The 23,285-nt window shown below is 42.7% G+C and overlaps 1 protein-coding gene across 4 annotated transcripts in view; it reads right to left on the reverse strand.

Moving 5' to 3' along the window:
* The window catches only part of SLC24A2 (solute carrier family 24 member 2), a 287,824-nt gene that overhangs the window by 74,345 nt on the left and 190,194 nt on the right, over positions 1 to 23,285 (reverse strand). For all 4 annotated transcript variants that reach the window (XM_042243477.2, XM_015093243.4, XM_042243475.2 and 1 more), the window contains one exon: positions 22,698 to 22,806. In XM_042243477.2, the coding sequence (XP_042099411.1) occupies positions 22,698 to 22,806 (109 nt within the window). The remainder of the gene's footprint in view (positions 1 to 22,697; positions 22,807 to 23,285) is intronic.

A 23,285-nucleotide genomic window follows, 5' to 3' on the forward strand; every position in this document is an offset into this window, starting at 1 on the left:
AATACTATTGAATAACTTCCATTATGTCAACTGAGCAAGAGGAAAAGGGATGGATCAGTAGTGAAGATCATCCTGTTTACCACCGGGTGTCTCTTCTCTATAACATTTCTCTAAGAAAAAGTCTAGAATCCAGTGGCGGGTGTTGGAGATGAGCCTATGAGCTGATCAGCTGCCTAACATGGCATGACCCACTCATGCCATTTGGGCAGCTGGACCATGGGCGTCCAAGCTCCTGGGGCTCTAGGAGAGCCTGAATCTGCTGCCCTTCCTCTGCCCACTTCCCCTCAGGCCTTCCAGCAAGGTCATTACCTGGCTTTAAGGTACCTCTGAATTCTTGTCCGTACGTCTTGGTTGATAAGTCAAGGAAAAGATTTTCAGTCTCAACAGATCTGCGACTAAGAACTAGTGCTTTTTGGCCCCTAATTTCTTCCTTTCTTAAAAAGGGCATGGACACAGATTTCTCCTTCCAACACTGACCTCAGTTCCACTTTAGGAACCTCTGGCATTCTCAACCCTTTTTTCAACAAATTTCCCCAGACAGGAGCAGAACCTTTCAGGCCTTAGAATTCTGACATATAAAACAGAAAGTCAACAGAAAAATCTATGCTGAATTCATTTTGTTAGAATAAAAAGCAGAGGTAGAGAAATCAGTGAAAGCAACATTCATTAAGTGTTGGTTGATGGAAAAAATAACTTGTGTGTTTTCTTAAGTCAAAGAGCTGCTTTATTTTTGACACTGAGTTTGTAGATCTAAAATTTAGGTTTTAGATTTTCTTAACATAGAGATTAGTTCCTTGGTAAAGTTGTCTAATACCTATTAAAGAAGTATGCAAATATCAGATTATATCACATCCAGGAAAGGATTATTTTCAGTAGCTAAAAGAAGTTAAGAACACAGGCTTTGAAGCCAGGGTATAGGTTTGAACCCAAGATCTGCCACTTTTTAGCTGTGTGACTTTGAGCAAATTGCTTTGCCTTTCTGAGTCTTGGTGTCCTCAGCTATAAAAGGGCATGCTTGTATTAATATCCGTCTCACAAAGCTGTGGTGAAGAGTAGGTGAGATAATAATACCCACTAAGCAATCAACCATGAGCAGCCTCATTATTGCAAGCATCACCAAGAAGAGTGAAGGAGAGCCCATGGCACATGGAGCGGAACACTTAAGAAAACTTGCTATTTTACACAGGTTTGTTGAAACTAATTCAACAGTATTTACACAAGTTTAAAATAGCTATTTGGTGTCCAACAATAAAAGATATTCTGCCATTTGGGCTAGAATTTAAAAGAAATTTCTTCATCAGTCCTACCCTTCTACTCTCAGATCTGCGAAGAATGTCAAAACATGGACCATAACCACGGGGACAGGATGTGAAAAGCAGACCCTTCATTCATCTGATCACCAATGTTCCAGCTTAGGGCCTATGCACCCTCCCCTGTAATATTTGCAAAGTCTGTCTCTCCAGTTAGGATGTCCATATCTTGGAGACTGAGGCTGTATTCCTCTTTGGATCCCTCCCAACTAAAACAGTGCTTTTTGTGTATCACATGTACTCCTCATATTTCTTAATCAAAGCATATAAATGCACAGCTCCCAAATAACAGTGCTTTGGTTTGCTGAAATTCACTGGACTTGCTGAAGTCAGGACAGCAGGCCCTGATACTTAAGGCTTCTGGACTGCTGATCCCATAATATTGCCATCAAGGTTAAGAGGGGGTAGGGGAAGGGTAGTTTGGGATTAGCAGATGCAAGCTATTATACACAGAATGGATAAACAAGGTCCCATGTGTATAGCACAGGGGACTATATTCAGTATCAAAAAATAATTTCTATATGTGTAACTGAATTATTTTGCTGTACAGTAAAAATACAACATTGTAAAGCAACTATACTTCAGTAAAATAAACTAAAATAATAGAGGGCTTCTGAGTGAGACAGTTAAGATAGCTAATTCAGAGCTTGGTTCTATGACTTATGAGCTGGTGATCTTCTCTGAACCTTTAGTCTCTTCTTTAGTAAAATAGGGACAAGAGCAATAAATACCTATTCTCAGGAGGGTTTTTGGAGGATCAGAAAGGAACATATCTATAAAGCACTTTGTGTCATGTGGCACAGGTATCCTTAATAATTGGTACCTCTCTTCCTTTTTTTTCTTTTGTATTTATTGACTGTTTATTAGTACTCAAGCAGCTCTGCATGCTCTATTTTAATTAAACTTCACAGTATGATACTCTAGGTTAGATCTTATTGTCACAACTGAGGTATCATTAAGTTCTTAATTTAACCAAGTTCCGTGATATACATATATTCAAACCCAACTTTTCTGAAGCAAGTCTTATGTAGTATTAATGACTGCTAGATACTAATTCTCAATTACAAAAGAAAGTTACTTTGGTATCATTTCAGTGAAGAAGATGCCAGAGATTCTGAAAAACTAGTACAAAAATTGCAAATTATGTAAGTTTAGGGCCTTTAAGTATAAAAGTAGATAATTTTATGTACTTCAGTCATTTTAAAGATTTTATATTTAAGAGAATGCAATAACATTCATCATCATATCCTTAAGCATTAAAAGTAATTTCTATTAATAAATTCTTTCCATAAAGGCATAGAATACTGCAATCAATTTTAGAAAAAATGCCTATGTTAAAGTGAATGTTAAATTTGGTGCTTAAAGGAAAATGTTTCAGACACTTGATAGTTAATCCATTACTTGATTAAAAAAATTTATTTAAATTGGAGGCTAATTACTTTACAATATTGTAGTGGTTTTTGCCATACATTGATGTGAATCAGCCATGGGTGTACATGTGTTTCCCATCCTGAACCCCCCTCCCACCTCCCTCCCCATCCCATCCCTCAGGGTCATTCCAGTGCACCAGCCCTAAGCACCCTGTCTCATGCATTGAACCTGGACTGGCAATCTGTTTCACATATGATAATATACATGTTGTCAACAAAGGTCCGTCTAGTCAAGTCTATGGTTTTTCCAGTAGTCATGTATGGATGTGAGAGTTGGACTGTGAAGAAAGCTGAGTGCAGAAGAATTGATGCTTTTGAACTGTGGTGTTGGAGAAGACTCGTAAGAGTCCCTTGGACTGCAAGGAGATTTAACCAGTCCATCCTAAAGGAGATCAATCCTGGGTGTTCATTGGAAGGACTGATGTTTAAGCTGAAATTCCAATACTTTGGCTACCTCATGCGAAGAGCTGATTCATTGGAAAAGACCCTGATGTTGGGTAAGACTGAGGGCAGGAGAAGGGGATGACAGAGGATGGGATGGTTGGATGGCATCACCGACTCAATGGACATGAGTTTGGGTGGACTCCAGGAGTTGGTGATGGACAGGGAGGCCTGGCATGCTGCAGTTCTTGGGGTTGCAAAGAGTTGGACATGACTGAGTGACTCAACTGAACAATGATATTCTCTCAAATCATCCCACCCTCGCCCTCTCCCACAGAGTCCAAAAGACTCTTCTGTACATCTGCATGTCTCTTTTGCTGTCTTGCATACAGGGTCATCGTTACTATCTTTCTAAATTCTATACTGTTAGTATACATGCATTAGTATACTGTATTGGTGTTCCTCTTTCTTACTTATTTCACTTGGTATAATAGGCTCCAGTTTCATCCACCTCAGAACTGATTCAAATGTATTCTTTTTAATGGCTGAGTAATATTCCCTTGTGTATATGTACCACAGCTTTCTTATCCATGCATCTGCTGAAGGACATCTCTCTTCCTTGTCTGCCAAAGTTCCAACAGGAGCCTCTATTTCAGCCCAGCATGAGGTTGTTAAATCTTATCAGACTCTCATTATCTCTGTGGGTGGGCACCAATGCCAGTGTCAATACTTGAAACGTCCTAGTCAAGAACCCACCACCCTTCTTCCCCAGATGCCTTCCCTTAAACACAAGGAAGAATGTCAAGAGGAAAACTTTCAGTCTAATGAAAGGCTGCCCTGGCTAACTTCCAGAACCATGTTTGGTAGTATTAACATTTTAGTCTAAGGTGTTTTTTTCTTTTTAATTTGTGAATTTATTTTTATTATTAAAGTTTTGTGAATCAATAGTATGGGAGTTATGTATTTGTCATTTCCTATCCACTCCCTACAAACATAACATTTATATTTGTAGATCCATACAATTTTTTAAAGTTTCTTACAGTGCTTGATTTGGGTTGACTTTGTTTCTCTTCTCTCCCTGTGTGAAAATTTTTCATCAAAATCAATATGTATCCCGAGCTAAAAGATATTTCTAGGTCAGCCCAATTTAAAGCTTTTTGTTTGATTTTACCTAAAAAGGGGCTGTATGGTCCACCAAAATTAACTGCTTTCCATTAAAAGGCTTTCTTTGGTTTACTCCTTTATAACAGTTGTTCATGTCAAAGCAAGTAATTTTCTTAAGTTAAAAAAAAAACAAACCCTTAAGAGATGGAGGTTAAATGAGGAAACAGCCATATTCTCACTTCAGACTCAAGTCAGAATAAAAGGAATATTTTAACCTTCAAATTCAAATTCTCACTCAAAAAAAGCTTTCAGAGCACTGACTCACTGCAGAAGTTCTGCTTAGCAATCTGTGGGGGAATAATGTTTGTGTGTTAAACTTCCCTAAGAGCCTCCTGAGTACACAGTTACATGGGGACAGCTATATCCAACATGTGGTAACATATCTATGTCATACACAAGGTGTAAACAGAGGTGATTTTGTCCTATGGAGTTCTTCTCATATTCAGCTCTTGCAAATCTATGCTAACGAGTGCTTCTTTTTCTTCTATGGGATTAAAATCGCTCACTTAGGCTTTTGGAGGAAAGGCAGTAAGTTTGCAAATAAAAATAAAAGGCTGAACTTGTGAGTAACCTTCCCTCAGCTACTGAGTGTCAAGTAGGATTTATGTCCTTAGATACATCGCTGCCTCTTCGACATTTATCACCTGATTTTCACACCCTCTGAATCCAGCCCCTTCATGAAAAACTCACTCTTCCTTTCAAGCTTCCAGCAACCCCAGACACACTTGTTTTGCTTTGTTCTTGTTCTGGCCTCCCTGACTTTCTACATGTGTTTCCTTGTTGATGTCAATCTGCTGATATCATTCCGAGGCCCCAGTCCCTTAGGACTACTGATACTAGTTCCAAATTAGGGATCAGAAAGATCCGCAGCAGCTGGCCCAGTGCCTGGGGCACAGCAGCATTCTGATAAAGCGCCCATGAACCACAGGGGCCAGGTGTGTCGGTGAGGACAGTGGACCGAGGCCCACAATAGGGAGTGGTAGGGACTATGGAAAAGTGGCCAGTGAATGCCTAAAGGGGTGACAGCCTCTTAGCTCCCATTCCACGAGGAAAGGCTAGGATAGTGTTGAGAGATCTGATTATTCAAGGGAAGCCAGATATCTGGACTTTTATGTGAAAATTCCTGACTTTTAAATGTTGGAGTGTGTGTATGTGTGTGTGTGTGTGTGTGTGTGTGTGTGTGTGTGTGTTAGTAGTTCAGTTGTGTTCGACTCTTTGTGATCCCATGGACTGTAGCCTGCCAGGCTCCTCTGTCCATGGAATTCTCCAGGCAAGAATACTGGAACGGGTTGTTACTCCCTTCTCCAGGGGATCTTCCTGACCCTGGTATCGAACCTAGGTCTCCCACATTGCAGGCAGTTTTGTCTTTTTTTTTTTTTAAACCATCTGAGACACCAGGGAAGCACCTTAAATGTTGGTAACCAATTCCAAATTAAAAAAAAGCAAACCACTCTGGGCTTGGTTTAAAATCAGGATGGTGAGTCCAATTTTCTTATAAATATTAGTGAATGAGTGATTGAACGAACAAGTGAGACCAGCTAGGCTTTTGGAACTGGGAGGGGTCCTTGCTCGGCTACCCTTCTGGAAAAGTCAAAGGCTTTGGTTCCCCTCCTCATCTCCCTTGAGGCTTACCTATCTCCCTTGGTGTGGGTACCACAGTGTACTTATCTCTGACTTAGGAGCAGACGATGAGTCTCATCACCTCAGGTTTCTCTGGGACACCAAGGCTAAGTCCACATCAGGCCAACAGAAATGCTAGTATGCCATGACTAACACACTCTTTTTTTTTTTTTTTCCACATTCTTGCCATCTAGCTATGCCACCACATGAATCAAAAGAGTAATTTAAAAAAATCTTATTTTGGAGAGGAATGAACATTGTCCATTAGGTGTAACTGTTCCCAGTTATTTTTCAGGGAAATATCTGGATTGTGAAAAACACAGTAAAAGATTCTGAAAGGTAGGTGAGGATCACAGAGGGAGGTGCCATATAATTATATGGGAATTATCATCCTTGAACAGTGAACAGTAATGTGTGGTCATTACTGTGGATCATCCAGATGGTTCATAATGAAACACCCAAGGGAGTCCCCAGACACTCCAACTTCTTATAAATTTGTCACCTAATTTGCAGTCTTGCTCCTCTGCGGTGTTGCTTAGCAATATCAATGGTTACTGATTTCTGTCCTGTGAGGAGCTGACTCAGGCCATATTTCACTGTAATTTACATGCTCTGGATGATCAAACAAGAAAAATGGGACCAGGAAGAGCTGTTCTGCTCCTTCCCTGCTGAGGTGGGTTGGGGAGGGGAAGAGAACAGGAGAGAATAAGCAGGTTTCTGGAAAGGATTTTTAAAGAAAAGCAATGAGCCACCCAGGCAAGAGAATTAACCCCAAACAGTGTGGTTAAAAAAAAAAAAAAAAAAAAAAGATTTCCTGGACATTTATGTGTCCTTTCAATTGTGTAATTAAAAATCTCAACAATCCTAAGGTAACTTTAAACATTGATACTTTGTCATAATGTTCTTCCTTTTTCCCAAAGGGATGGAGAAAAGCATGCAATGATACAGCATGACAGTCCCTTCATTTGTACTGTGGACCCCACAGACTTTGACTTGACAACTACCGCTGCCACTCACCAGCCATGAGAGCTTGGGCGAGTTAGCTAACCTCTTCGACACACGGCTTTCACACTCATATATGATGGGAACAATAATGGCTGCCTGGTAGGGTTGTGGTAGATATTACAGATACCTAACACATAACTGGCAAATAGTATTCATTATGTATGTGATAGGTATTAATTATTAGGCACTTTAAAGCATTTATTAGTTTTCCTTCAACTAAACCAGGGAACTCCCATCATAGCATCCTTCTGATCGTCACAAAAGCAGAGTGAAGCTGGTATCAGGAGCCCTTATCACCATGGAGATGAACAAGGAGATCTTATGGCACTCAGCATAATTTCTGGAGTCAAGAGGTGTGGGTTCTAATCCACGGTTTACTGCTTATTAGCTGCATGGCCTTTGAAGCCTTAGTTTCCTCATCTGCAAAATGGGGCTAATTCTAGTACTCCCTTACTGCATTGCTCTAAGGGGTTTTATGTGATGTTGGGAACATTGGAAATTCTCCGTATGTAGGAGCTATCATTCTATGACTGGGTCAAAGCCCAGCAGTGATGTGGATTTAGGCTCACTTATTATAGTCACAATAAGTGGGCACTCAGGATTAGAGCCTTGTTTTTACATTCTCTGCACAAGTTTATACTGGAGAAGAAAAAGGTCAAAGGAGAAGAATGACAAAAATAATAACTAGTTATGTCATGCCAAAGGAAGTCTATAAATGTCATATTCTTTTGTAATCAGATACATGGAGACTGTTGGCACTATTTAAAGAATGTATAACGCAAGGAAAGAGATAATATAAGTTTTGATTTTCAAAAAGAAAGCTCAAAAGGGATCCCAGCTGTTTGTCAAAGTAGTATTATTCAGTGGTTAAGAAAGTGAATTCTGGGGTCCAACAAACCTCGATTTGAACCTGGGTCTAGCTATTATTTCCCTTATGCCCTGGGGCAAATTATTTACTACTGTAACTTTCAGTATCTTTATCAGTAAAATGGTCATAATAGAAGAGGTTATAATATAGTTAAGTTTTTAGTATAACAGATTCATAGGATGATGTTGAAAATTGAACGAACTAATCTATATAAAATGCTTAGCACAGTGCCTGGCATATAGTAAGTAATCAGGGTTAGTCATTCCATTTTTCATTATTATTGCCTCCATGGGCATCAATCCAGAATTCTGGCTGAATAGTCAATATTTTTTCACTTCTCTTACTTTTCAGCTGGCGTTTCCAGGGAGAAAATGACATTGTCAAAGACAGTGAAAGGAATATGGTTTGAAAGCAAAGAATATACAATATTAGATACTATCTCTATGACCAACCTAGATAGCATATTGAAAAGCAAAGAGGTTACTTTGCCAACAAAGGTCCGTCTAGTCAAGGCTATGGTTTTTCCAGTGGTCATGTATGGATGTGAGAGTTGGACTGTGAAGAAAGCTGAGCACCGAAGAATTGATGGTTTTGAACTGTGGTGTTGGAGAAGACTCTTTAGAGTCCCTTGGACTGCAAGGAGATCCAACCAGTCCATTCTAAAGGAGATCAGCCCTGGGTGTCCTTTGGAAGGAATGATGCTAAAGCTGAAACTCCAGTACTTTGGCCACCTCATGCGAAGAGCTGACTCATTGGAAAAGACTCTGATTCTGGGAGGGATTGGGGGCAGGAGAAGGGGATGACAGAGGATGAGATGGCTGGATGGCATCACTGACTTGATGGATGTGAGTTTGAGTGAACTCCAGGAGTTGGTGATGGACAGGGAGGCCTGGCGTGCTGCGATTCATGGGGTCGCAGAGTCGGACATGACTGAGTGACTGAACTGAACTGATGCAACATTTGGAATTTATTTCTTATTTTAAAAAATCTGTTTGAGTCCTTCTAATAGCAAGTTTCTAGAACATGTTCTCGGTAAGTTTTTTGTATAGGTATGGGGTTAAGAAGCTAACATGTTCACTGATGACATCTACATCTTTGCATTTTTGCATCTCTGTAAATGAAATGATTATGTTTACAAAATCAGGCAAAAGGTACTTTCTTCTTAAGTCTTATCAAATTTGCGGTGGGGGGTATACACACATTTATTGCTCAGTCTTGAAAGTGGCAAGAGGTTCCATTCTCTTCCCCTATCCTTTTTTTAAAAGGATTTTTTTGAGTTGACACATACAGATAAGCCCACTGTTCTCCTTCACAGAAATGTGAGCTTGGTTATATTACATATGACTAAGATCCAAAGGCTGGGCTTGAAGTGATGCTGATGCTTCTATAGCCACACCCACAACCCAACCAATCATGAAAGTGAAAGTTGCTCAGTCGTGTCTGACTCTTCGTGACCCCATGAACTATACAGTCTGTGGAATTCTCCAGGCCAGAACACTGGAGTGGGTAGCCTTTCCCTTCTCCAGGGGATCTTCCCAACCCAGGGATCGAACCGAGGTCTCCCACATTGCAGGTTGATTCTCTACCCGCTGAGCCACAAGGGAAGCACAAGAATACTGTCATGAAGCCCTATCAATTCCACCTTGAACAGCCTCAGTTCTGTCTTTTCTGCTCCATTCCTACTGTCCCTGCCTTAGCCGGAAGCCTTGTTGAGGTTACTGCAGGAGTCCTATTTGAACTCTCGTTTCTTACCACTTACTCTTTCTCTTTCTTACCATTTACTATCTAGTCCTGGCACCTTTCTCCTATCTTTCACATTGTTATCAGCGTAAGGCTTTCAAAACACAAACTGAACATATCTCTCTAAATCCCACACATCCTGTCTTTTTGTGTTGGAATCTTATGAGATCTTCTAATCTAGTGAGTCACTTGGAAGTTCCCTCCTGCAGGCGGTATTCCCGAATGCGCCCCCCCACCCCATCCCTGGTGTAAGTCATTCCCTCCAGTGTGTCTGTTTCAAGTATACCCTGTGCGAGCTCATCAAAGGCACCTTAACCTACTTGCTTTCTGTCCTTTAGGGCAAGGAATCAACATACTCATTTTGTTAATTGAGCACCCAGCAGAGTTCCTGGCACTCTGTAGGTGCTCAGATGCTGTTGAATTGAATTAAATCTCTATTTAATAGTGCTCTGTTAATCCTCCTTAGCCTGGTTGCCTTTGGTATGGACGCCTGTGACTCCGTCCATTTTAGTGTTTTAACTCCACAGTTTCAACTATTTTGTCTTCAATATCTCTGCAGGAAGGAAGTCTGTGAAGGGAAAATGCATGTAGCCTCAACTGTTGGAATCCTCTTCATTGCTTCAGGATACCCTTTGCTCAACTAAAAGCCAGACTGACAATAAGACCAGTTTCAGGGGGATTCACAGCATACAAAAGTGCCATCAGGAGAGTGGTCAGCATATAGAAGACAAGATGGCAGCAACAGCTTGGACATGGAGATGAAAGAGAGAACAAGCAGCCTGACCGGTGCGTGGAATGGATGCTGCATGCTGGCTAGAGAACAACTTGGACGTTCTCCTGGATCTCATCCTGCAGCCTGGCTGGATTCTGAAGAGTCTGCCAGGCAGAGAGAATCAGCGCTAAATTATATCCAGCCGTCGGGTCAGCACAGCTGAGTTTCTACCCTCTGATGCACTGAGCATCAAAAAATATCAGAAAAGTGTCCTAGAAGAGGGGAGGAAAAGCAATAAAATGGACAAACAAACTTTAGCTATTCAAGAGGGACAAAAGGGCAAGAGATGAGAGAAGAATGAGAAGGCAAGAAGATTTGGAAACAGAATAAAATGGAGGGAAAAAGACTGGAAGACAAAGGAAATTAATGCCACTGAAGGGGAAGTAATTCAAACAATTCTTATAATTTTGTAGTCTACACTTCAGTTCTGTCCAGGATGTCACTTTCTTGAATACTTGGCTCCCTACCACAATAGAAACAATCACCCCAAATTATGAAAAAATTACAGGATCAAAGTACAAAGAATGTTTATTCAGTCCTTTAAATTTCATTGATGTAGAAATCCACTTACCATTCTTCCTACTTAAATGCCATAAAAAGTGGGAAGATGCGAGTGAATTTAAAATCCAGGATGCAAAGACAACATAGAAGGTTAAGACACGTTTCGCAGGCAGTCCATTATGCACCTTACATTAAATGGCAAACGCCTGCTGTGACCCAGAGATCTGATGATACAGGAGAAGGCAGGGACTTGCAGAAGGTTGTGAGCCCTAACTACATAAACAGTGGCCTAAGGATGTTTCACCAGGATTAAAAAATTAGCACCGTAATTGCTTGCCCAGATTTTCTTAATCAATATGTTGAAAAGAGGAATTTTTTTTTTTTTTTTTTTTTTTTAGTCTGCCAAAAAGCTGTAGACCCCAAAGGAAGCTGGGAGTTACTGAAAGGAAACAAGTCAAGTATCATGTCACACTGATTTACTCCTCATTGTACAAAGGACAGAAAAACTTGGAAATATAGCATGTATAGTTATTCAACTTCAGGATAACTTCTGCTCAACTAAAAGCCAGATTGCCAGTAAGACCAGTTTCCATCTTATAGACAGGTGTGGGAGGATCTAAAAACTGGAACATGATGAAGAGACTTCTTTTCAAATGAAAAAGGAGATAAGATAATTCAGTGACTTACTACTGAACCTTTGAAGACTGCCTGAAAAATGACATCTGCAAGAGCAAAAAGGACTGAAAGCAGTTTGGCAACTACAGATGTACCAGGCACTGTTCTGTGTGCTCTGTAAACAGCACTCCGTTGGATATACTCAATAGCCTTAAGAGATAGATGCTCTTATCTTTCCTATTTATAGGAAGCTGAGTTACAGCGATGTTAAATAACTCACCCAAGGTGAGACAACTAGTAAGTGGCAGAACTGGGGTTCAAACCAAGGTGGCTGACTCCATAGTGTGTCTGCTGAACAACTATATTCCCTCTCCCAAGAGCCTAGTGGGAAGATGCCTCCATGAACACACTCAGCAGGGGAGACAGCCTGTCTAAATGGGCATATTGCAAGATGCTACCTTTAAGCTCCAAGGATCAGCTCCTCACATTCTAATTCTCCCTAACACAAAGAAGATGCGGAACAGTGCTGAGGTCAAGAAAATAATTTGTAACCTTTTCTAGATGGCTCAGTGGTAAAGAATCTGCCTACCAACGCAGGAGATGCAGGTTTGATTCCTGGGTCGGGAAGATCCCCTAGAGGAGGAAATGGCAACCCACTCCAGTATTCTTGCCTGGAAAATCCCATGGACAGAGGAGCCTGATGGGCCACAGTCAAGGGGGGGGGTCACAAAAGGGTCACAGCTTAGTGACGGAACCACACAACTAGATAGGAAACTCTGTGTGACCTAGTGTACCATGAATGGGAACAGGATGCATGGAAAGGAAAATAAACAATTGGGTAAAGATTTTTCAGAAATGCCAGAGGAGACTTTTCATCATGAAGAGTTTTCTGGAATTAGATGGACTCATCATGATTTTTAATTCCTGCCAATGATGGTGGTTCTGGCCTGAAGTCCTTAGAGTTGAAGCAAAGCTACCTTTGCTATTGGCCATATGGGATTAAGTGCTGCCAGTCTGGGAAGTCAAAGAGAGAAATTACCAGCACACAAGTAGCTACAGAGGCTGTTGCAACTGCATTGCTAAAACTCAGATACAACAACGACATTTACGCTGGTTTTCAGGAAGTTAACTAGACTGGGGCAAGCACTGGCTTCTGTTCCCCTAGAGACTTAACCTAAAGTGGGGGCTTGTAAAGGGAAATGTTCCCACATGGGGTGACCACTCACATCAGCCTGCAATAGGAATGTGTTTTATGAATGAATGAATCCATGAATCCATACACACAAACAGGAAACAAATTTGTAGACCCTCAAGTTTATATAAACCACAATGCTGATCCCTCGTTATGTGAGTGTGTGTGTGTGTGTGTGTGTGTGCTCCTGCACACGTGTATATCATATAGTCTCACTGAGCCCCAAGACAACCTATAAAGGACAGTTTGACATGGGTCACGAGATTCTTTTTAATGGCTGAGGTGAAGAGGCCAGATTTGGTGGCTCCGCTATCATGAGATTAGGAGAGAAATGGACCCTGACAGCAGCTCGAGGATTTGTTTTTACAATATGACGGCACCCAGAGGTGAGTGCACAGCATGGTGCAAATCCAAGACCAAGAGACCCACTAGCAAGAAACCTGACTGCCGTCAGGGGGAAGTGTCTCTGAATCGAATGCAAATCGTCCAACCGGCACTCCATGATGCGAGGCCCAGCTATCGAGGGAACAAAGCAGAGACGTCTTTAGTGTTTCATTTGAGAGAAAACTCCTTTGAATGATGTTTCTGCATCAACACGCTTTTGGAATGGGCCATCACCGACAAAATTAAAGTGCTTTTCCACCGTCACTGATTGCCCCATCCTTTAGGGGCATCATCGCTGTGGCTGCTTTCTATCTTGGGAAACTCTGCTTCCCCCCCCCCCTTTGAAGGAGTTCTAACTGCATCTCTAGAGCATGTGATAAGCTCAAGAGAACAAAGATGAAACTATAACTGAATGGATGCCTCATTGCTTTTTTCTTTCTGTGTGCAGTGTTTACTTTCAAATGGCATCAAGTCAATAATTTGGTCACAGACCTTTGTGGACTTGACTTCAAGGCAAACCTGAGACAGAGAGAGAGAGAGAGAGAGAGAGAGAGAGAGAGAGAGAGCGAGAGCGCCTATTTCTACCCTCAAAAGCATTCATTTCAGGGAGACCATTCACTTTCTCTTCATGCCCCAAATGAAATGTATTTGTAATGTGTACAACACAAAGAGAGATTCAATTTCGACCATCTTTGATGTTCAAATCTGAGAGTAATGCTCTACTATTCCCCAAAGAGAGGAGCTATTTAACTTGTCCCTGCATTTGCGCTATGAGAGGCATTAATAGCCTGCTTTCCTCTATCCAGGCATTTAAATGACCATCATCTTATTAAAAACAAAGCCAGCAGACTGCATTTTATTCTTTCCCAGTGAAGGTTTTCGCTCCTGTTGCCTGTCCACTCACCAGCTGAGGCAGCACGCAAGCATCTTTCTCGCTAATTTAAACTGATCCACAATTTGGGGTTATAATACTGCCTTTCAGGGATAACGTCTCCACATTTTGAATCAAATAGGCATGAAAATGACTTTCTTCTAGGATCAAATGACAATTTTTGAAAGTGCATATGGAAGCCATTTTTAAAAACAGAAGCTGGGGAAATAAGTTCTGCTGTTGGGTGAGAAAAAAAGAAAACGCAGCAAGCAAGTAAAAGTTTAATCTTTGTGTCAGCTTCAAGCTAACACTAAACATCAGTGCTGAAGCACTGACGTGATTTTACGAAATAGACAGATGTCTGGCTGTATGTACGGGAGACGGACACAGGGCTACAGATGAGAGTCCTGTGTGAGTGCAGTGTTCAAGCTCTGAAGGCAGACTTAGGAGCTGGGTGACCATGAGCAAGTAATGCCACCTCTCTGAACCTCAGCTTCCTCAGAGGTAAAGCACAATACTTCCCATAGCCACTGACTGGAGAATGACAGGAGGTGACTGTAGGTGTGTGGCACCGAGTAATAAGCACTTCGAAAGTTCCAATCTCTTGTTTTTTCTCTTCAACATCTTAGGCCTTTAGTTTCTGGCACTGAAATGACACACACATAGTTATGGTAGATGCATACACAGACACACTCAGATATAGACGCTCACAGACACACACACACACATGCACAGACATGTAGACACAGATACATATATACACATATACACAGACATCCAAACAGAGCCACACTGATACACAGACACACAAACACACACGGCAAGTGCCCTTGGACAGGAGAGCCCGCTGGAGCTTTCAAGCAGGCAAACAGTCGCATGCCCGCTGATCTCAAAGAAGCCCTGGCACGGTTAGGCCAACCATACATAGTGTGGGTTTCTCCAGCCACTTCCACTGCCCTTGATTCCTCACCACCCTGTCTGCCCGCCCAGGTTCCTTACTGCCTTTGAGAACTGCTCTTGAAGGTCACTTTCTCTGAAGGACCCTTTCCTGATGGCCCTGCCCTCAGGTTCACACCTAGGACGGCGTTCCTGAAGACCTGGCAAGCACAGTGCGCCTGCCCTGATAGCTCCTGCTGTCCGCGCACCAGCCGGGCTTCCCTGTTGGGTTTATTAATCTGCACTTGTCAGGATGTGATGTCAACTCCATGAACGTGTGTGCTTTCACCACCTCGGGAATGAGGGCCTTGCTCCATCACAGGGCTGATTCTAGCGCTTCAGGAAGCCCCGCTCCCATCCCCTATGCTTCAGCCAGAGCTCGCAGACCCCACAGGGCAGGTGCTCACAGCTTCTTCCTGCTCCCTGAGGGCCGCCTCTGGGGAGATCCTGGTTGCTTCTGGTCCAGCCTCCTCCCCTTCCTGCCAAATCCTTCAACAAGAGCACCTAAAAGCTATTGCTCCGTGATACATCTTGATCTCTGCTGGGTGTATTTTCCCTTTTTGTTCTTTGTGAAAAGTGCCTTTGCTCTTCCTGCTAATTCCATATAAATTTCAAAGTCAAGTTCTGAAGTTCCATAAACATGTTTTTGGGATTTCAATTAGAATTGAGTTGCATTTAGAATTCCATTTGAGGAGAACTGATATCTTTATAATATACCAACATTTATTTAGATCGTCTTCCATATTCTTCAGAAATGACTATTGTTTTTGCACTAAAGTTCTTAAACATTTTCTTTGGGTTAATCCCTGGCACTTTTTGGTTTTGTTGCATTTTGTTGAGTGGGTCTTTATTTATTTTATGTTTGACATTGATGGTTTATAGGAAAGCAGTTGAGTTGTTCACACTGATAAAAGGATCTGGTATGAGTAAACTCTGAATAGTTTTAACTATTAAAAATATTTATTCTTCCCTGTGGGAATCCCTTTGAGCAAAAGGTTATGTTGTTGCTGAGAAACATGTTTGAAAACCTATAATCTAGGGTACGGGGAAGATAGGAAAACAATACATAGTGGCTACTCATTTGTGAGGCTTTATGATCAAGCTGTCCTGGAATTCACATCACCTTGCATTGCCTAAGTCAGACTGATAAAGCAGAGATGCCATCAGGATGTCACCGGATCTTAGTGGGAGGAAAATGAGGGACCAAAACTGTCCCTTCAGAAAGGCCGGGGAAAGGCTCTCAGAATACCCTTCCAGTCAATTTAAATGAAAGCAACATAAATATGTGGCTGGAAAGTGACAGCAGAGACCAGCCGTGTGACGTGAAGTGAATTTACCATGGGGGAAGCGTGTCTGTCTTTTAATAGCAAAGAAGGCAGGTATCGTACTGTGAGTATGGTGTCATTTTCAGATATCTCATTACAGGATTCTGAAGATTTTTGTCATGAAAATGGTCTTAAGAGAAACACACATCAGGCCTGGGGACCTGCTGTTCTAAACTGTCTCATGCCCTGAGGTTACATAATCCTTCAATTCAATTACAAGCCCCGTAGGCTAACATAGTATTATCCCTGCTCTTGTGTTTCGGAGGCATCAAGTACAGTTATTTGTTAAACTTTGCTATTGACAATAAAGTTGCTGTTATGATGAAAAAATGTAAATCAAAATTTGAAATTCCACAAGGAAGGAGACATGACTGCTGCCCACTACTGCAGAGACAACCATGAACTGAATAGGACTTCGCGGGTCACATCCAAAGAGTCTTTTGACAGAGCATGGATTAAGATAATCTACATGGCTAGTCATATGTTTTTCAGCAGAAACATTCTATAAGCAAGCACTCATTCAATCCACTCAACAAACAGGGATTGGGATCCATGTACCCTGGGCCCTGGAGATAGAGGAGTACCTGCCTTGTCCAAGATTTAAGGGTAGAGACAGGAGTTCAGTTCAGTTCAGTTCAGTCGCTCAGTCATGTCCAACAGGAAACAAACAACAAATAAATATATTCATGGTGGTTGGAGAAGGCACTGGCAACCCACTCCAGTACTCTTGCCTGGAGAATCCCATGGACACAGGAGCCTGGTAGGCTGCAGTCCGTGGGGTCGCTAAGAGTCGGACATGACTGATCGACTTCACTTTCACTTTTCACTTTCACTTTTCACTTTCATGCATTGGAGAAGGAAATGGCAACCCACTCCAGTGTTCTTGCCTGGAGAATCCCAGGGATGGGGGAGCCTGGTGGGCTGCCGTCTATGGGGTCGCACAGAGTCGGACACGACTGAAGCGACTTAGCAACAGTAGCAGCAGCAGCATGGTGGTTATGGACAAATATATTGCAGGGCAAGGAAGGTCCAGAACTCTGCTTTATTATCATGGTTTTGATTTTGCTGTTTTCAAAAACAGCAGCTGAGTCAGATCTTGCTCATCAAGTAACATGTGTATGCTGACTTGAAGGAAGGGAAAGCAGGATGGAGAAAGATGAGAACATGTGTAAAGGCCCTGGGGCAGGAGGATGCTGGAGTTTGTGAGGAGCTGCCTGTCCATCAGAGGAGTGGAGCAAAGGGAATGACACATGAGAGGAAGGAGAGAAGGGCAGAGGAAGAGGAGAGGATTGGAGGGCGAAAAAAGAGAGTGGGGAAGGAGGGAGGAAAGAAGAGAGGCAGGTCACAGGGGGCCTTAGGGCCACCACAAAAACTAGGCCTTTTCCTGCTGGTGAGATGGTTTGGAACTGAGGTAGGGCATAATTTTGCCTATGTCGTGGGGTAACCAGGCTCCTTAGACAGCAAGTATTGGGATATGCTTTTGCTGGGGGAGGATTCAGGGCCACTGTATAAAATTTGGACTCAGGGGCCACCAGAGAATGTTTTAAAAGGGAGGAAGAAGGGTAACATTGTATCTCTTTGTAAATCAGAAACTTGAAAAGAGGATGAAGGTTACTAAGGATGAGAAGGAGAAAGGGAACCCTTTGACTTTCACTGGGGTTGACCGTGGAGTTTCATGTTTGAGGGGGCAGAGAGCCCACTTCTGGTTCTTTTGTAGGTCAGGGTGGTTACATAGCTCTGTCCCAGCCCATGTGATGTAAGTGGAAGTCTACTTCTGGGAACACTAAGGTTTTTCTGATTTTAAAAAAGACAGCTGTACTGTCTTCTCACTCAAAGCAGGTTGCCTGTGGTTTTGTCCCCTCCACACTGTGTAGTTTGCCCAGAAAATGCCACTGAACCATGGACGGATGTGTGCGGACATCATGGACACTCAGTGATGTGTGTTCCTGAAACAGCCTGGGTTAGATGAAAGGTGGTTCAAATTCTCTGGTATCTTCCCATACAGAGGTGGAGTCTCCTCCTCTGTGTCTTGAGTCTGGTCTGGGCTTTGGGATGATGTGACTAGTGCTAGACTATAGTACAAGTGACATTCTGGGACTTCCCAGGCTAGGTCATGGGAAGCCCTGCCCCTGTTGCCTGGGTCTCTTGGATGGTTTGCTCATGGAGCTCTCAGCCACTGTATGAGAAGACCAAGCACGTGTAAAAAGCCCTGTGACAACATGGAGAGCCCGGGGCCCAGCTGAACCCAGCCTCCCAGCTGTGCCTTCAAAGGTGGCAGACACAGCAGACATGTGAGCAAGGCCCTTTTGGATCCTTTAACCTGCCCATCTCCTAGCTGAATAACATCAAATGACCTCCACTGAGACCACATGGAACAGAAGAATCACCTTGCTGATCCCTGAATCACCCAAATTCCTGGTCCATGAAATTATGAGCAGGAATGGTATGGGGGTGGTTTTAAGTCACTAAGTCTTGGGTGCTTTGTTACGTATCGATAGAGAAGAAACAAACACTGCTGGATCTTGTGACTCAGGCTCAGAGGCTGAACCAACCACCAGTTAAAGCTGTTAGCAAGGGCTCCATCACTGGACTGACACCTGACTGGCACAGATGAGAAATGTCTTTTCATAGGTCATCTGTCCTGGATGATGTCAAAAATGTCGCTAATGAAAAGGGACTATCTGCCATGCTGTGCCAATGCACGACTCAGTGAGGCAGGTGCCAGGAACATCAATCAGTGCAACAGAGAAGCCACAGCAGTGTTCATGCCATCAGCCCGGTGACGTAACCAGCATGCTCCATATTGTTAAGAGGTGACAGTTTGGCACAAGGATGTGTGAGTTCAAGTGATTAGATGCAAACAAAAAGAGAGAGGACTATTTCTGAGAGCTTGGAATGTTCTTGGAATGGGAAATGATTGTGAATTTTTTTGGGGAAAAATACTGGAGCAATCTGCTTTCTTGGCAATGTGCTGTGAAGCAATTTGAAAGCACTGAAGTACTTTCCGTATTTTCTAATCACTCAAATCCAGAACTGATTATGGCTCTCTGCATTCTCCCAGATTCATGCCACTGGAGCCCTCCATGTTTTTCAGGGAGAGGCTTCACCTTGAAAGGAGGTGCCTGGATTTAGACGGCACATCTTGCTACAGCAGGAACAAACACTTTAATTGCTGTACAGCCCTACAAGGGCCAGGTGTTTCAGAAAATCACGGATGGCCTGACTCCGAGACAACCCAGATTCACCCTCTCTTATCTCACTGAAACAAAGCATAACCTTCCCACTAGATAGAAAGACAAAAACAAGCCCTACCAGAAACCAAACTCCCTCAGACAAAAACCACAGAAATTTAGATTGTTGAGACCTATGGGCAAGGTCACACACACACACACCCACACACACCCACCCACACACACACAGTTGTATACGTACAGATCATCTCTGGAATGAACCCCAAGAAATTGGTAGCAGTCACTTCCTCTGAAAGAACTGGGGGACTGGAGAAAACTGGGAGTTTGTTGGAGGAGGAAGACTTATTTTTTCCATCATAGCCTTTTCCCCCCCAAATCTTATTTACTTATTTTTGGCTGTGCTGGGCCTTCGCGGCTGTGTGGGCTTTCCTCTAGCGTGGTGAGCGGGGGCTGCTCTCTATTTGCAGTAAGCAGGCTCCCCGTTGCGGTGGCTTTTCTTGTTGTGGTGCACGGGCTCCAGGGCACAGGCTCAACAGTTGTAGGACACGGGCTTAGCTGCTCCATGGCCTGCGGGATCTTTCTGAACCAGGCATTGAACTTGTGTCTTCTGCATTAGCAGGTGAATTCTTTACCACTGAGCCACCCAGGAAAGTCTCACCACAGCCTTTTGAAGTTTTTAAATTAAAACATTCATATGCTGTATTATTTTTCAATGTAATGAAACAGTAATTCCAAACCTGTATGGTCCTTACAATCTCCTAGGCAATGTGTTAAATGCTTAATGAATATTCAACTCCTTTAGTCCTTATAACAACCTTATGATGTAGACATTATTCTATACCATCCTGATTTTTACAGATGAGGAAACTGAGGTGCAGAGAGGTCAAGTAACTTATCCAAGGTCACACAGCTAGTAAATGCAGAACTAGGATTCGGATCCAGAGAGTCTGGCTCTGATGTCTGCCCTCAATTACTATATAACATGCCTTGCCAGAAATAAGTATATTCAGTAGCTTGCTCATAATTGAGTTGGGGCAGGTAAGGTAGTTCATTTCTTCTCTCACCTGCTCTTCTGCGTAATGGTGGGGAAGATGGTAGCTTAAAATAACCAAGATACAACCTTAAGCCCATGGGGCTTTAGAAAGCTTTGTAATTGTGTGACTATCAGGGCATGACTATGGCCAGGTGGCTTAATCATTCTAAGCCTTAGCAGCTACTAGGTACCAGGTAGCCTGTTAGACTTTGGGGACAACTGGTAAATAAATAGAATCCTTGTTCTCTAGAAATTTACTGTGTCCTGGGGGAGACAGGTAGTAAACAAATAATCATACAACTTGTAAAGTGGGCAATAAAGAAAAATTAAAGGATGCACCGAGAGATGACAACTGGTGCCCTCATTTATACTGAATGGCCAGGAGGTGTCATTTACACAAATTGCTGAAGATTGGGCAAAAATAAAGCAGGAGAAAGTGGAAGAAAATGGGAGAAGGAAAAGTATTTTGGGTGGAGGGAACAGTCTAAGCAAAGACTCTGAGGCAGGAAAGAAGTATCTATTTTAGGACAGAAGGCATCTGTCTAGCTAACACAAAGTAAGCCAAAGTGAGTTTGGAGAATGAGACAGATGGTGTAGACCACGGCAAGCATCTCACCATTTTCGTATAAGCCATGGGAAGCCGCTGCAGGTTAGTAGGAGTGACACAATTTGATTTACTCTTTAAGAAGGTTACTTGGGCTGCTAGGTGGAAAATATGCAAAGAAAGAGGCAATGGAGGGACTGGATGATCAGCTAGGAAGCTGTAAAGATGGCTTGGAATGAAGAGCTCGCAGAGAGAGAAGGAGATACCCTTGAGATCTATTTTGGTGGTACTTTATGAAATTAAAATATTAATGTTAGCTGTGAAGAGTTATTAGAAAGCATAGATTCACAGGTGTGAAAATCCATTGCCAATTATAAAATTACTACACTGAGGTAACTATTACAGGAGATGAAGGAATGAGATACTAGGGAGGCTGTAAGTTGCCCAAAGTCACACAGCTGCTTTGCGGCCGGCAGGAGGTTGCCCTGGGATCCCCTCACTCACTGAGATCATTCCTCTGCGGGTGACCCTGAGCAGTGGAGGGGAAAGAAGGCTAGGGACCAGGGCTAATTTCCTTGTCACATGGACCTCTGGTAAACAGAGTAATGATATTTAGGATGTTCCTGGCAAACGACTGGCCCTGAGTAAACAGAACCCAGGATCGATGCAGGAAGGCCCCTTGGAAAACATCACATCAGCTATGCAACTCTCTGGGCCATAAGGTGGAAATGTGTTATAACTGCAGTGCTCCACAGTGGGAGTGAGCCTGTGATCCTCACTTATAATTCTGGGTGAAGGTCCAGTGAGGGAAGGCAGGACCTGGGGAGCTTCTCTCGACATCCCAGGGTTTTGTTGACTTCATCTGGACCCTTGAAATTACTTAGCAAAGCTTTACATTGGTAAAGAGCTCTGATTTGTGTGATATGATTTATTAATCTCATCCCATGTGTTCATTCACTGGCAGAGAACTGTTTCCATGTCATTCGCCCCTGTGTAACATCAGGCTCAGTTGTAAGGTCCAGAGATGAAGGCAGAACAGAAGACTTGGCAATATACAAGCCCTTTGCTAGTGGCCTAACTCCGATATTTATCTGATGCATCAGATACCTCCTTCGTTGAAAAATAATTTCTTTTTAGCATACTTATACAATAAAAAAGCACAATGTATCTGGCTTCCTTGTGAGTCTAACTGGAAGAACACAATACTAGACTGTTGGTGACCCTAGGAGGTGAACCAGGGTGGTTCTTCAACCTGATCCTAAGCAGTTATCTTAGAGAGTGCTCTTTAGGTGTTTAGAAGATTACCCCCTCATCTTCCAATTGCCAAAGACTAGGTACAACATTAGTGTTTTGCAGTGAACATCATTCCCCAAACTAATCCAAGCCTTGCTAAGTCATGGAGTTCTTATCTCTCTCTTTTTTAAAGATATACAATTTATCAATTTATCCTGATATACGACTTCATTTTGAAACTGAGGAGGATGACGAAAGAGAACTGTCATTCTAGCTGGAAAGGAGAGAAAAAGCTCTTTTGTCTGCTGTGCCTGGTAACAAACTGTATTAATGCTGGAGGCATCAAAAGACAGAATCAGCAAATGGACCTCCGCTCCTGTTCTGGTACAAGAACCTCTGCTGGTGAACTGGGCGGTGGTAGAAAAAGCGCACGGAAGGGCCGGGGCTGCCTCTGGCAGAGGTGACACACGAGGACATTAGCGGGTTTGTGATGGAAGCACAAATGTGTTTTAGGAAGACAGGCCTTTTCACAGCCTTTGCCTCCGCCCCAAACAAGTCCCCAAACCAAAGCCTGATGCTTACCTTCAGCGAGTGGGTCAAGGGTGTGTATCATGAGCTGGAAGATGCTGTTCCTCATGAGACTGTTGTGGAGGGAGGCGGAACTTCCGCCCCGCTGCAGACGTGGCTTCACCTGAGCAGAGGAACCAGACAAAGATGCCGTGAGTGCTCAGAAATGCAAGGCAAGCCCCTCACCTCATCTATCATAGCATTACACACAATCGAATCAAAGATGTTCGACATACATTCCTTCAAAGTCTCCGGAAGGAATGGCGTTCTCACATCCTTTCCAACTGAAGGGATTAACTGCTATCGTTTCTTGAGAACTTAGTATATGCTGGTCATTGTACTATGACCTCCATTAGTTGATCTCATTCTCAGACTTAACTCTATGAACTAGGCATTCTTATTGTTTCCTTTAGACAGATGAAGAAATTTAGTCTTAGAGAAGCAAAATGATGTATTTGGGTCATAAAGACAAAAAATGGAGGTTACAAGAATGGGTTGCAGGTCTGCATCACTTAACATCTGTTGTTTGAACCAGCGGGTAGTCTCTAAAATGTTTGGATTGCATACCCTATAAGTAAAACTTTTGAGTGTGTGTATGTGTAT

The sequence above is a fragment of the Ovis aries genome, chromosome 2 (genome assembly GCF_016772045.2).
Source record: "Ovis aries strain OAR_USU_Benz2616 breed Rambouillet chromosome 2, ARS-UI_Ramb_v3.0, whole genome shotgun sequence".
Taxonomy (NCBI): Eukaryota; Metazoa; Chordata; class Mammalia; order Artiodactyla; family Bovidae; genus Ovis; species Ovis aries.